The sequence below is a fragment of the Carassius gibelio genome, chromosome B24 (assembly GCF_023724105.1).
Source record: "Carassius gibelio isolate Cgi1373 ecotype wild population from Czech Republic chromosome B24, carGib1.2-hapl.c, whole genome shotgun sequence".
In the NCBI taxonomy this organism is placed as follows: Eukaryota; Metazoa; Chordata; class Actinopteri; order Cypriniformes; family Cyprinidae; genus Carassius; species Carassius gibelio.
The window spans coordinates 7,248,103-7,263,793 of record NC_068419.1 but is presented as its reverse complement, the minus strand read 5'-3'; the positions used below and the strand labels follow the sequence as shown (position 1 = coordinate 7,263,793).

Sequence of the window (15,691 nt, the reverse complement as noted above, 5' to 3'; positions counted from 1 at the left end):
ACTATTAATGACTTCATTCAGTTACAGGTGGATTGAGTCTTTCAAGGCTCAAAAAGGCTCACAAGCAACATTATATTTCCATTATAATATCCCACGCAAGAGAAAAAGTCATACATATTGGGAATGACATGAGGATGAGTAAAGAATGACATAATTTCCCTTTTTTGTGTGAACTATTTCTTTAATGATTCATCTTAAATATGATTTAAATGAAAGTCTGGATATTTGTGTCAAAAGAAGCACAATTTTAATGGTTATTTTTCAAAAATTGCTTTTTAATTCTAGAGCAGATTAAACAAAGTCTTTAAACATCTCTTAACATTCACATAAGATAAAGATAAAGAAGATCAAATAATATTTTTTTTTGCTTAAATAAACATACAGAATATATATTCTCGTTTTAATAGATAGATTGATTACATATACTGTATAGATAGACTTGCAGCTATAGGCCTCCATTTTCTTAGTCCACTATCTTCTTCAGACCTGGAGGAAAGATTATCATGTTTTTTAAATAGTACATAACATAAGCATCATATTAAAATGTCATATAATTATTAGGTTTGTACCATTCAGACGGTTTTTAATCCAGGGTGCTTTTGGATCTGAACATAACTTTTCCTTCTCTGTGTAGAATCTGCAGGAGATAAATAAACATGAAGTGAAATGAACACAATATCATATACATATTAACTTCTGTGAAATAACGAGAGATCTTACATTAGAGCATCCACACATGGACTCAGAGCATTCTGATGCTTGTATCCCATCAGTTTAATTGAAGCAGGGATTCTTCCTCTTGACACTTCCTTACAGCAGCTCACGCCAACACGAGTGGGACGACGATCTGAAAGAGAGATTGAGATTGAAATCTCCACTGAATTTATATTTTGTGTGTACTGTTTATGTGTGAAAATGAGAAGATCATGATATTGATAAAGGCTCCATCAAATAAAAAACTAAACTGTGCTAACAGCTAAATGCAATAAATAGCAATGGTTTCACCATCATTAAAAGGATTATCCACACAAAATTGAAATTCTTTCATAATTTACTCAACCCCATGTCTTTCCATTTATTTTATATATAAGATATTGAACAATTTTGGAAGCTAGGCAGTTTTGGTTCCCCTTGACTTAATATTTTTATCCATACAATGGAAGTTAATGGGAACCAAAACTGTTACCAAAATTCTTTAAAATATCTTATTTTGTCTTCCACAGAAGAAATTTAGTCATTCAGGTTATTGGGAAAACCATGAGAAAGAGTAAATATAAACTAAATTTGCCTTTTTGGGTAGATTAGGCCAAAATCTGAGTATAAATGTAAAAAAGATTATAGAAATAGAAATCCAGTATTAAATCCTACAACTTACAGTTGTGTTGCTGTGCAGTAACACACACAAGAACCAGCATCATCAGAGCTAATTTCCAGCAGAGCTGCATGATGTTGCATGGTGTAAAATATTCAGATAACCACAAGAAGAATAAGTTTGAAAGCTAGCTTCTGTTTAGAAGATGCTGTATCTAGACTCAGTCTTTTTATATGGTATTTTTCAAGACAGGATATTCACTTCCTTTACATCTCTAACCTGTAAGAAGTTTCCTGCTGACCTCATGTGACAAAAGTCAAATTCATGATCACAGCAGTATTATATCCTGAAGATTTAGGGCTCTTCCTAAGGTTTCTCATTATCAGGAGCACATAAATAGACAGTGACACTGACTATGGTATTGAAATATTGTGCGCTGCATGTTTAGTTACTTACAGTTGGCTTGTGCACCAGTGAAACATCCCATGAGGGCGATCAGAACAGCAATGGTGATTAATCTAGAAGTCCAGGCCATGGCTCTTGGCATCCAGATCGAAGGTAATTTGGTGTTGGTGTTGTATATGTGCGTGAGTTATTATGTGGAGGTCTTTTAAGAGATACAGTGCAGTAGCTGTCAGAAAGAAGTAATGTGTCACAAACTTACCACCACTCTTTTGAAAGCATTGCATCAAGTTATCATAGAAGCATTCACACCTCTCAACCACAATAGATTCAATTTTACCCATCAGCATAATTCATGAGAAACTAATCCCCCTCCCCCCAAAAATGCAAAACAGACCAAAATACGTGAAATGAGTTTAGGCGTTAAATGAGTTTATCTGAAAACTTAAGTAGAAGTGTTGAGTTTCTGATTTGGATGTAATTGGATGTTCTTTACCTTAATATTTTTTTTTTATTTTAATCAAAAAAGCTTTTATATTTACATTTTAACTGGGTGTTTCTTCAGCGATGATCACTTTTGGTTTTCTTAAAAACATTTCAACCACATTCTTATGTTAATATTTCCATCATGTGTGTTTAATATCGTTCTTTTATCATCAAATTTCTTAAATTAATAAATTGGAATAAATTGGCCAAAATAAAAATCAACCCCTGGTATATAAAAGTGCCTGGAGTTGAAGGAATATTAAATTATTTTGTTTTTAATATCTGATTTTTGATGATTTTTTGGTATTGTCATTAATTAAACTAACGTTTGGAAAAAAGTAAAATCGAAAAGGTCTGCACACAAGTTTATACTGTACCAGCTTACTCATTCTATAAGTATGTAATATTTGTTATTGGAGGAAATATACAAAATAAATAGCACAAATAACAAAATATAGTGCATAGCCAGCAACCAATCACAAAGAAAATATTGAAAATCCTTAAGAGAAAAGATGTCTTGATGTTTAAGGAAGGACCTCTTGAACACATTTGGAAAAATCAACCGCAAGCAAAACCAGTAGATGATGATCAGAGTTTATTTATAGTTTCAGATTACAGCTGTTCATTTGCTTCATCAAAAAAAAAGAAAAAAAAAGAAAAAAAAGAAGAAAGTAAAATCCAGCTCTGTTCTCATTCAAATCAGTCTAAAATTCACTCAGACTTGCGTCAGCCTTCTTGACACATGAGTTAATGACACAAGTCCATTACTAGTACACTGAGTAAAATATATTTCAATGTGAAAAATAAAATATAATATTTAAACCACAATTGTTACAATTTTTTTTTTACATTAATTCAGTTTCTGATTAAGAACTGTCAATATCAAAGTGTCCTACATGTATTTGACAACATATACTTTTTTAAATACTCAAAAAAGTTCCAAAACACTACAGCAAAATCTCTTAAACTTTGTAGTTTTAAAAGGCCTAACTAATTTATTACATTATTAGCATATTTTTAGACATTTGTGACTGATGAGCTGTCAATTTCTTGTGTAGCTCCTCCCACATGAGTTTGGTCACTAATAGATGATGTTGGGGCTGCTGTGGAAGTCAGGGTTTGTTTCTTTGAGCTCTGCTGTAAAAAAAAAAAAAAAAAGGCGTGAATACAAGATTACTATACTGATTGCATCACAATATATGTCATAAGCCTTTTATGTTGTTACTAATTCTGTTATGTTTCACCACACTTGTTAGGTTTAACTTACAAAAACTGCTTAACTTTCTCCTTCACCCATGGTTGTCTTGGGTCAATGCAGAAATCTCTCAGCTCAGTCTCAAAACTGTCAAAGAGAATGAAAACATTGAAAACACAGAAATGTAACTGTAACAGATGCTGTTGATTTCTAATCATGACATGTTTTCTTTAGAAATGAACTGATACTTACATGACGGCCTTCACACATGGAAGACTTTCACGTTGCAGCCTGATATTGAGGATGGGATCGGTCAGCTTGGCTGTGGAGACTTGAGTGCAGCATGATTTATCCAGTTTTTGATCTTGAGCTACAGTAAGACAAAAGAACTGGATAAACCTCAATATTCTGCATTGTTTCATCAGACAGAATAATGAATGAACAGTTAAAGCTCTTCACCTGTTGTAGTCCAGATCACAGATGCAATGACCACCGCAACAGCCAAACTCCTCATGAGGGTCCTGCGTGTCTCCATTGTCACAGTCGATCTTCAGTGATCACTTCTGGAGTCAGAGAGAATATATTCAAAACTCTTACTAGCTCGACCTTAAATAGTCAATAAAGCGGAACTGCATGGGCTGCATCCTGTCCATTGTGGCCACATTTATTTGTGTAGATGATTTCATCATTGTTCTTTTGCATCACGGTATCTGGATTTCCATCTAGTTTATTTTGGGATTGGACTCATTTGTCATAGTAGGTGTAAATGTCATGCTCAATTAAAATATGTAAATATAGATGGGGGAATCTCTGTTTGAAAAAGTATTACATTATATTTAATTTCAAACCTTGCTGTCAGTCATTTAATTGATACGAGTTCAGTGTATGCTGAAAAAAGAGCTTTATTTTTAACATGTCAATAGAACAAATGAGTGTACCAATATTTTTTTTCTTTCTTTTTTAATTCAGAAATTTTAATATATTTTATCTTGTAAAGTTGACATGTTTTCAAATGAAGCAAATTAGGAAGGAAGAGCTGACATGCTACAGTCACTTCACCTAAGAGGTTTGTTGGGGAGTTTTGTTAACTGGTGGAAAGGCATTGGTCAAGTTTTTCCATTTCACAATATTTTTACACTGAGCTGCTCCATACTGTCAGATTCTTCTGAAATTCAAGACACTGTTTCAATTTATCATGAAAGCATCCTTTTCTGACAGATTGGAACACATTCATGACTGGAAGTCTATTAAAGGGTTAGTTCGCCCAAAAATGAAAATTATGTCATTAATAACTCACCCTTATGCTGTTCCAAAATATCTTAAACTGTGTTCCGAAGATAAAAGGAGGTCTTACATGTTTGGAACAGCATATGGGTGAGTTATTAATGACATAATTTTCATTTTTGGGCGAACTAACCTTTTAAGTTTAAAAAATGTATATATAAAAACTAAATAATAATTATATAGACAGAACAAAAATAAACCAAAAACAAGATTGTTATTATTTACCCAAAAAAGTTTTTTTTTAAGTCTTAGCATTCTATTTTTTTTAATTCCTCAAAATATCTTATTTTATGTTCCACAGATTAGCAAAACAGACTACAAACATGTAATTGTCCAGCCATGTTCCTTCTTGTTTCACAGGAGTAAAAATATGAGGCAACACAAAAGTCACATTCCCTTAATCATCCTTCACAATGAGTAAAACCAGATATATACCAGAATATAGTTCAGGGCCATATGTATAAACCGCTCCGAATAAAAAAAAAGTTACTCTTAAATGTGTCAAAACTCTATTAATGATGGCATTTTACTTCTAGACTTTACATAAGGGTAAAAAAGTACCCCATGGACACAGTTATATGCTGAATCATTAGTTCCTGGAGTTCCTGGACATCTTCAGATACTAGTAACATGGATTATGCCAAATGCCGACAGATAAAAAATCTAAATCTGACTGACTCTGCAAGAGTCTGAATATATGGAAAAAAATCCAAAAGGTCAGCACTCAAGTTTTTTTTATACCTATTTTCTCATTCTACAGTACATAACATATTATGGAGAAAATTTACAAAATCAATAGCACAAATAACAAAAAAATATGCATAGCCAGCAACCAGCCACAAAATAAATAAATAAATAAACAAATAAATACAAGAGGTTAAAAGGTCAAGATAAAAGATGTCTTGATGTTTAAGGAAGGACCTCTTGAACACATTTGGAAAAATCAACCACAGTCAGAGTTTATTTATAGTTTCAGATTACAGTTGCATTATCAAATATCACAACTTTTTTTCTCTTTCAAATCAGTCTAAAATTCACTCAGACTTGCGTCAGCCTTCTTGAGACACGAGTTAATGACACAAGTCCATTACTACTGTAGTACATTGAGTGAAATATATTTCAATGTGATTAAAATATAATATTTAAACCACAATTGTTAAAAAACTGTTTCACTGTAATTCAGTTTCTGAATAGATTAAGAACTGTCACTCTCGAATGGTCCTACATGTATTTGACAACATATAATATTTTATATACTAAATTTAAATGTGCATAATTTACAAAAAAGTTCCAAAATACTACAGCAAAATCTCTTCAACTTTTAGTTTTAAAAGGCCCAACTACTTTATTATATTATTAGCTTATTTTTAGACATTTGTGACATCATGTTCCACCATACTTGTTAGGTTAAACTTACAACACTTACATTTTTATCATATTTAAAAGATTTAAATAATTTTGAAACGTGTAACTTCTGAGTGATGTGTTCTCATTACTTTGAGATTGTGATGATGATGATTCATAATGTGCTGTCAGTTGCTTGTGAAAGTCCTCCCACACGAGCTCAGACACTAATAGATGATGTTGGTGGTCTGGTGTTTTTGCTGTAAAAAACAACAAACAAAACAAAACAAAACTGGAAGAATACAAGAATACTACATTAAAACACTAGGTCCTTTTTATGTTGCTATATTTCAACATACTAGTTGGGTTTAACTTACACAAACTGTTGAACTTTCTTCTGCACCCATCGTTGTTTAGGAGTATCTTTGCAGTACCTTTGTTCTTTAGTCTCAAAGTTGTCAAAGAGAATGAAAACACTGTACACAGAAATATAATATCAGATGCTGTTGAACTAGTGACGTTTTCTTTAGAAATGAACTGTGATTCTTACATGACGGCCTTCACACATGTAAGAATTTTGAAAAGAGGGTCACACTAGAGCTGTAATTGGGCCTTAAAAATTAGGCCCGACACAACCCGAGCCTGACAAGCACATTTTGATTGACTTTTTAAAAGCCCAAACTCGTTTACAGCCCGACATTATTCAAATGAACATGCACACAGCTCTTTTGCCTTTTGTCAAGAATTTGTCATTTATACATGTTTTAACAATTTATTAATGACTTAAGTAGACTATAAGCCCTCTGTAACATCGTAACATCTTAGCACTCTAAACAGGCCTAGGCTCATTTAGCCTATAAATACACCAACGCACCAATAAAAACAAGTCTTTCTTAACAAATTAAATTAAGATAAATTCTAAATTAAGATGGGTATTTGGCAATAACAAAATTATTCTATTTCGCCACTAGCAGCTGAAATTTTATAAAATAATAATGCCAACATTAGTCTATACACTCTTTCTACGTTATGCATTTAAGATTCAATTAATATTTAGTTATCATTAGAAAAACCTTTACTCACAGATATTAGGCTAGGCCTACATATGTTTGTGGAGGAAAATTATTGAATCCACTGTAGATGGCTTCAGCACGTTCCTGCGCTCACTGATCCAGCAATATAACCCACTGGCTCATTAATCTCATTATTCTCATGGTCAAAACCTTTCCACACTGCTGGTGCAACCAAAACGTAATCGCCAGATGCAAGCCTCCGTTTCACCTATCTGTATGAAAGACTGGTGCCAGAGAAAGGGGACAGGTGGAAGAACACTTGCCAATATATGTGATAAAAATGGAACAATGTGCATTTTACCATTCCCAGAGCAGTCAGTCAATGATATTTGTTTTCCTTGCCCTTACTCTTTCTTTAACCCCACTGAGGAGTTTTTCTGAGTCTGGAGATTGAAGGGTTTTGAACATCGTCCACAGGACCAAATGTCCCTTCAGGATACAATGGATGCTGCATGGCAAGACATCTGACATACAGAACAATACCACAAGTGGATAGGGCATACCAAAAGATACTTCCCAAGATGCCTTGCCAGAGAAGATATCAGGTGTGATGTGGATGAGAATATGTGGTCAAACGCAGAAGATTGGGCAGATTAGATCACATCTTCTCAATTTTTCTAATGTCCTGTTGCAAATAAAGCCTTTACTGGAGCAGTTCTGTCTGTCTTTGTTTCCCACATAGACCGTTCATTCTATAAAGCTACTCTGAGATGGTCATTCAAATTTTGCACTGAATTTCTGCAGCAAAATAAACAAAATACATGCATTTACTAAACCCAAAAAGAAAAAGAAACTGTAGTGTAAAACACAATCTATGATAAATTATTATACTGTCTATTATATAAATCACTCCGGCCTCGGTCCGTTCCCACAGCTCTCGACCCCTGCCCCACTCGTCACAGTTTGCAATGTGTGATTTTGAACATGGAATTAACTGTTTTCTCAGCTGTGTGTTGTAGGTGTGTTGGTGTGTTAAGAATTTAGAAAAATTATTAGAAGTATTGAAAAAAATGTCATAGCAATCATAAAAAACTGTAAAGGAATCAGTGATGTGCGGGTTGACCCAAAATGAGCGGGTGCCTGCGGTCACCTGCAGTTACCCACATTTACAAGTAATCCAAAAATATTTTTTATGATATTCAGGTCACGGTCGGTCGGGTCTTTTGAAATAATGATGCCAATTAAACCTTTTTAATTTATATAGTACTAGACTCAATTTTGAAATACATAGGCCTACACTTTATTGGCTGAATAACTGGCACGAGCTCTGTCTGCAGGTAGAGATGGAGGCGGCAAGAGAAAAGGTGAAGACTGGGGAGCAACGGCACAGTTTTTGGTAAAACATGACTTTGACAACTTCAATAAGTTTTGATTTATAGAAAACTCATTTTAAAACATTTTCATTTTATATCAATTGTATCTTAAATATGATCAATATTTTATCAATCAATTGCCTGTATTAAATAAATAAGAAGCAAATATATAGCTATAGCAGACAATGTAATAAGGCTCCGGCACAATCACTTGCATTGCATGTCTACCGGAGGGCGCCGAAATTCCACTTGTACCTCACAGATTTGAGAAATATAGGCTATATATTACAGAAAGCTTGAAATGTCTCCTTTTAAACGAAAATATTCAAACCAAAATAAATAGGCTACTCTCTGATTATGTAATACATATGAAATGTGCATTTCTCTCTGGCATTCATGGTGAGTCCACATTGCCAACTTCATCTTTGCAGCGACACAGAAAACTCCAGTTTATTACTAAACAATTAAATGTCTCCTTGGAGTCCTTGCTAATTTAGAAACATTCATAATCATTAGGCCTACTTTAACCGGTTCTTTGTGGCAAGCTTTATGCATGCAATCATAATGCTTATTATCCTGTAGGCTATAGCATATTTAAGTAATTTCATTAATATAAAGGGACGTTTTTTTTTGCGGTCCGAGTTGTGGGCGGGTTAGTTGAAAATGTCGGTCGGGTGCGGGTTGTTTATACACTGAAAAATGGAAGTTGGCAGCTCTGCATTTTTGAGAATAATAAAAAAGCATATCAAGGAAAAATAGGGCAAAATCAGAAGTGTTTAATGTTCCTAAAAAGCATGTATCATATTTTTGTCCCATCCATTGTTCTGGTCATCATTATGTTCATCAATGCAATTTTGACACTGATCCCGTTTTTGTATACGGATGCCATTTCTGCAACAGCATGTAAGTCACCATTGGTTCTCTTAGCAGCATAAAAAACTAAATATTTATTTAAATTTTAAATAGTGCCAACACTGTGTGTGTCGAAACAATTTTTCACAGTTGCATTTAGTATATTGGAAATTCATGGTCATTCAGGGAACCTACTGAGTAACATATTCTCAAAGACTAAAAAAAAAAAAAAAAAAAAAAAAAAGACCTCACACAAAATCGATTTTTCTTCTTCTTTATAAATAGCACCAGGTGATTAGCTTTGATTAGCCTTCGCTTTATTACGGTGTTGCCAGTGTAGGCTAATGTCTTTAAGCGAATTTTGAGAAACTGTGTCATGTTAGTAAATCTTTTAGAAATACTTTTAGTTGTTTTTGAATGTCTTGTTTGGGGGCGTGCTGTTATTTTGTTCAAGTTTGTTTCTGTTTAATATTTCCATAAAATGTATAATTTGTTTAGTTGTAGTCAACTAACCAGGGGTGACACTTTATTTGACTGATAATGCATTATGACCTACTCTGTGCTTTAGGTGCTGTTCTCCACTAGATGGAGAACATACCATTACTGTAACACAAGATAGTTAGGCAGAGGAATATTTCACACACTACTGACTTCATTCAGTTACAGGTGGATTAAATCTTTCAAGCCTCAAAAAGGCTCACAAGGAACATAAAATTACCATTATAATATCCCACGCAAGAGAAAAAGTCATACATATTGGGAATGACATGAGGATGAGTAAATAATGACAGAATTTCCCTTTTTTGTGTGAACTATTTCTTTAATGATTCATCTTAAATATCATTTAAATGAAAGTCTGGATGTTTGTGTCAAAAGAAGCACAATTTTAATGGTTATTTTTCAAAATATGCTTTTTAATTTTAGAGCAGATTAAACAAAGTCTTTAAACATCTCTTAACATTCACATAAGATAAAGATAAAGAAGATCAAATAATATTTTTTTTTGCTTAAATAAACATACAGAATATATATTCTCTTTTTAATAGATAGATTGATTAAATATATAGTATAGATAGATTTGCAGCATCATCTAGTCCTCCATTTTCTTAGTCCACTATCTTCTTCAGACCTGGAGGAAAGATTATCATATTTTTTAAATAGTACATAACATAAGCATCATATTAAAATGTCATATAATTATTAGGTTTGTACCATTCAGACGGTTTTTAATCCAGGGTGCTTTTGGATCTGAACATAACTTTTCCTTCTCTGTGTAGAATCTGCAGGAGATAAATAAACATGAAGTGAAATGAACACAATATCATATACATATTAACTTCTGTGAAATAACGAGAGAGCTTACATTATAGCATCCACACATGGACTCAGAGCATTCTGATGCTTGTATCCCATCAGTTTAATTGAAGCAGGGATTCTTCCTCTTGACACTTCCTTACAGCAGCTCACGCCAACACGAGTGGGACGACGATCTGAAAGAGAGATTGAGATTGAAATCTCCACTGAATTTATATTTTGTGTGTACTGTTTATGTGTGAAAATGAGAAGATCATGATATTGATAAGGGCTCCATCAAAGAAAACTAAACTGTGCTACAGCTAAATGCAATAAATAGCAATGGATTCACCATCATTAAAAGGATTTTCCACACAAAATTGAAATTCTGTCATCATTTACTCAACCCCATGTCTTTCCAAACCTGTATGCATTTATTTTATCTACAAGATATTGAACAATTTTGGAAGCTAAGCAGTTTCGGTTCCCCTTGACTTAATATTTTTGTCCATACAATGGAAGTTAATGGGAACCAAAACTCTTACCAAAATTCTTTAAAATATCGTCTTTTGTCTTCCACAGAAAAAAATAAGTCATTCAGGTTATTGGGAATAACATAAGAAAGAGTAAATATAAACTAAATTTGCATTTTGGGTAGATTAGGCCAAAATCTGAGTATAAATGTAAAAAAGATGATAGAAATACAAATCCAGTATTAAATCCTAAAACTTACAGTTGTGTTGCTGTGCAGTAACACACACAAGAACCAGCATCATCAGAGCTAATTTCCAGCAGAGCTGCATGATGTTGGTGTAAAATATTCAGATAACCACAAGAAGAATATGTTTGCAGGCTAGCTTCTGTTTTGAAGATGCTGTATCTAGACTCAGTCTTTTTATATGGTATTTTTCAAGACAGGATATTCACTTCCTTTACATCTCTAACCTGTAAGAGGTTTCCTGCTGACCTCATGTGACAAAAGTCAAATTCATGATCACAGCAGTATTATATCCTGAAGATTTACGGCTCTTTCTAAGGTTTCTCAGTATTAGGAGCACATGAAGAGACAGTGACACTGACTATGGTATTGAAATATTGTGCGCTGCATGTTTAGTTACTTACAGTTGGCTTGTGCACCAGTGAAACATCCCATGAGGGCGATCAGAACAGCAATGGTGATTAATCTAGAAGTCCAGGCCATGGCTCTTGGCATCCAGATTGAAGGTAGTTTGGTGTTGGTCAGTTAGTTGTGTTGATTATGTGCGTGAGTTATTATGTGGAGGTCTTTTAAGAGATACAGTGCAGTAGATGTCAGAAAGAAGTAATGCGTCACAAACTTACCACCACTCTTTTGAAAGCATAGCATCAAGTTATCATAGAAGCATTCACACCTCTCAACCACAATACATTCAATTTTACCCATCAGCATAATTTATGAGAAACGTATCCCCCTCCCCCCAAAAATGCAAAACAGACCACAATACACGAAATGAGTTTAGGGGTTAAATGAGTTTAACTGAAAACGTAACTTAAGCTGAAGTGTTGAGTTTCTGATTTGGATTTAATTGGATGTTCTTTACCTTAATGTTATTTTTACAATTTTATTTTTAATAAAAAAATCCATTATATTTATATTTTAACTAGGTCTTTCTTTGGTTCGGTTAATTAATTAATTAATTTATTTTTTTGAAAAACATTTCAGCCACATTCTTATGTTAACATTTCTCATTATGTATTGTGTTTAATATTGTTCTTGACTTTTACCATCATATTCTCCAATTCATTTTTTATCAGTTTTGGAATAAATTGGCCAAATTGCTTTGTCTTTTTAAGTTTAGTTACAGTTCAGAATATTACTCTAAAATACATACTCTAAGAAAAAAAAATAATAATAACATACTGGTAATATGAATGTTTATGGACATTTTCTTTAACCCTTAAACACAACACACTGCCATGCTTAATTCAAAATGTGGGGAAAACAACTGTGAAAAATCAATACAGAATATTCCCTCATATAAACACTGTACATTGAACCTTATTTCATTTAATCTACACATAATAGACATTTGAAAAAGCATAATTAATAAATAAGCACATAATTAAAGATTTACAGACAGTTTTAATATCACCTTCATACACTGTAAGAAAAAAAGCAAAAAAGATCATTTGTAGAATAAAACTCAACGCCTGGGACATAAAAGTGCATGGAGTTGAAGGAACATTTAACTATTGTGTTTTTAATATCTGATGTGGTTTTTGATGATTTTTTGGTATAAAGGAAAAATCCAAAAGGTCAGCACTTGTGTATACTGTACCAACTTACTCATTCTATAGTACCTAATATTGTTTATGGAGGAAATGTACAAAATCAATAGAACAAATAACAAAAAAATAGTGCATAGTCAGCAACCAGCCATAAAGAAAAGAAAAAATGCTTAAGAGAAAAGATGTCTTCAGGTTTAAGGAAGGACCTCTTGCACACATTTGGAAAAATCAACCACAAGCAAAACCATGTAGATGCTGATCAGAGTTTATTAATAGTTTCAAAATGCAGTTGTTCATTTGCTTCATCAAATAAAGAAAAAAAATGAATGTTCTCATTCAAGTAAAATTCACTCAGACTTGTGTCAGCCTTCTCGACACAAGTTAACGCAACAAGTCCATTACTAGTACATTGTGTGAAATTTGTGTGAAATAAATTTCAATGTGAAACATAAAATAGAATATTTAAACCACAATTGTTACAAAACATTTTCACTGTAATTCAGTTTCTGAATAGATTAATAACAGTCACTGTCAAATTGTCCCACATGTATTTGACAACACATAATATTTTAAATAATCAATTTAAATGTGCATAATTTACAAAATGTTTCAAATGCTACAGCAAAATCAGCTAGTTTTAAAAGGCCTAACTACTCATTATTATGTTCTCATTATTAGCTAATTTTAAGACATCTGTGACTGATGAGCTGTCAGTTTCTTGTAGCTCCTCCCACATGAGTTTGGTCACTAATAGATGATGTTGGGGCTGCTGTGGAAGTCAGGGGTTTGTTTCTTTGAGCTCTTCTGTAAAAAAAAAAAAAAGTGTGAATACAAGAATACTTTATTAAATGCATCACAATACACTTTAAAAAGTAGTTTATGTTGTTACTAATTCTGTTATGTTTCACCATACTTGTTAGGTTTAACTTACAAATTATTAACTTTCTCCTTCACCCATGGTTGTCTTGGATCCCTGCAGAATTCTCCCCGCTCTGTTTTAAAGCTGTTAAAGAGAATCAAAACATTGAAAACACATGAATATAACATCAGATGCTGTTTATTTCTAATCATGACATGTTTTCTTTAGAAATTAACTGTGATACTTACATGACGGCCCTCACACATGGAAGACTTTCACGTTGCAGCCTGAAATTGATGATAGGATCGTTCAGCTTGTCTCTGGAGACTTGAGTGCAGCATGATTTATCCAGATTTTGACCTGCAACAGTAAAACAAAAGAACTGGTTAAACCTCAATATTCTGCATTGTTCCATCAGACAGAATAATGAATGAACAGTTAAAGCTCTTCACCTGTTGTAGTCCAGATCACAGATGCAATGACCACCGCAACAGCCAAACTCCTCATGAGGGTCCTGCATGTCTCCATTGTCAGAGTCGATCTTCAGTGCTCACTTCTTGAGTCAGAGAGAATATATTCAAAACTCTTACTAGCTCGACCTTAAATAGTCAATAAAGCGGAACTGCATGGGCTGCATCCTGTCCATTGCGGCCACATTTATTTTTGTGGATGATTTCATCATTGTTCTTTTGCATCACGGTATCTGGATTTCCATGTAGTTTGTTTTGGAAGTGAATTCATTTGTCACAGCAGGTGTAAATGTCATTTGCTCAATTAATATATTTAAATGTAGATGAGGCCATCTATTTTTGAAAAATTCTGTGTATACTAAAAAAAGAGCTTTATTTGTAACACATCAGTCTACCAGTGGTTTCTTTCTTTTTCTAATTCAGTAATTTAAATATGTTTTATCTTGTAAAGTTGACATGTTTTCAAATGAAGCAAATTAGGAAGGAAGAGCTGATATGCTACGGTTACTTCACCTAAGAGGTTTGTTGGGGAGTTTTGTTAACTGGTGGAAAGGCATGGGTCAAGTTCTTCCATTTCACAATATTTTCACACTGAGCTGCTCCATACTGTCAGATTCTTCTGAAATTCAAGACACTGTTTCAGTTTATCATGAAGGCATCCTCTACTGACAGATTAGAACACATTCATGACTTTAAGTCTATTATAAAAAAAAAAAATGGATATATAAAAATGAAACAATTATGTTAAAATGTGTGATCACATGAATGGGATATAGCCCTAAAAAAAAAATTAAATTAAAAAATTAACCCCCAAAAAGTTTCAGCATTCAACATTTTTTTTTTGTCCAGCCATGTTTCTTCCTATTTCACAGGTATACATATGAGGTAATACAAAAGCCATATTCCCTTAATCATCCATCAGAATTAGTAAAACCAGAGGATATAGTTCATGTACTATATGTCTGAAGCTGCTCAGAGTAAAAAATGACTCTTAATTGTGTCAAAACTCTAAGAATTATGTAATTTTACTCTTATTCCTTATGAATAAGAGTGGTTCATAAAGTCAACCAATTGTCTCAGCTCCTAAATTATTTTTCCTATGGGGTCATATGGGGTCTTTATCAAAGTTAAGACTCTGCCACACCTCCCTAAAAAGGCTTGTTAAACCTGCCCCCACATATCTACGTAACTATGTGGAAATACTTGTGCAATGCTGCCCACGCAATGTTCACGCAAAGAAAAAATGTGTGGTTTCAGTAATCGTTGGAAGCGCTGCATCCATTGCGTCACGTAAACATAAAACCATTTCCATATTTGTGATCAGAGAAACGACAAACAACAAGTGCTACTCTAAACTGCTCAAAACTCATGTTTGAATTGTCAGAGGCAAATTTTTACATAAACGTACTTACAGACTGTGAGTCAAAACAGCTAGCATTGTAGTCTTCTCCCAGGATCAGGAAACAGTCCTCCATAAAATGAGCACCATACATCTGAATATTTGGGTTAAACTGTTCTGGAACAGTGTTGTAAATACAAC

At 33.4% G+C, this 15,691-nt stretch overlaps 3 protein-coding genes across 5 annotated transcripts; all 3 read right to left on the bottom strand.

The window, feature by feature from the left end:
* Nucleotides 1-206: 206 nt before the first annotated feature.
* LOC128013217 (C-C motif chemokine 12-like) lies at nt 207-1,934 on the bottom strand. Of its 2 annotated transcripts, none has more exons than XM_052596029.1 (4): nt 1,376-1,468; nt 721-847; nt 570-637; nt 207-486 (listed from the first exon to the last, which is right to left on the bottom strand). In XM_052596029.1, the coding sequence occupies exons 1-4, from the start codon at nt 1,443-1,445 to the stop codon at nt 464-466; spliced, it is 288 nt and encodes a 95-aa protein (XP_052451989.1). In that variant the 5' UTR covers nt 1,446-1,468; the 3' UTR covers nt 207-463. The 2 variants fall into 2 exon arrangements, with proteins under 2 accessions (XP_052451989.1, XP_052451988.1); XM_052596028.1 differs by lacking the exon at nt 1,376-1,468 and adding an exon at nt 1,769-1,934 and having other exon boundaries at nt 221-486.
* Nucleotides 1,935-10,145: 8,211 nt separating this feature from the next.
* LOC128013216 (C-C motif chemokine 12) lies at nt 10,146-11,825 on the bottom strand. Of its 2 annotated transcripts, none has more exons than XM_052596026.1 (4): nt 11,677-11,825; nt 10,625-10,751; nt 10,474-10,541; nt 10,146-10,390 (listed from the first exon to the last, which is right to left on the bottom strand). In XM_052596026.1, the coding sequence occupies exons 1-4, from the start codon at nt 11,765-11,767 to the stop codon at nt 10,368-10,370; spliced, it is 309 nt and encodes a 102-aa protein (XP_052451986.1). In that variant the 5' UTR covers nt 11,768-11,825; the 3' UTR covers nt 10,146-10,367. The 2 variants fall into 2 exon arrangements, with proteins under 2 accessions (XP_052451986.1, XP_052451987.1); XM_052596027.1 differs by lacking the exon at nt 11,677-11,825 and adding an exon at nt 11,288-11,452.
* Nucleotides 11,826-13,081: 1,256 nt separating this feature from the next.
* On the bottom strand, nt 13,082-14,278 carry LOC128013215 (C-C motif chemokine 4-like). Its single transcript, XM_052596024.1, has 4 exons — nt 14,134-14,278; nt 13,930-14,041; nt 13,754-13,825; nt 13,082-13,626 (listed from the first exon to the last, which is right to left on the bottom strand). The coding sequence occupies exons 1-4, from the start codon at nt 14,207-14,209 to the stop codon at nt 13,533-13,535; spliced, it is 354 nt and encodes a 117-aa protein (XP_052451984.1). The 5' UTR covers nt 14,210-14,278; the 3' UTR covers nt 13,082-13,532.
* Nucleotides 14,279-15,691: the final 1,413 nt, after the last annotated feature.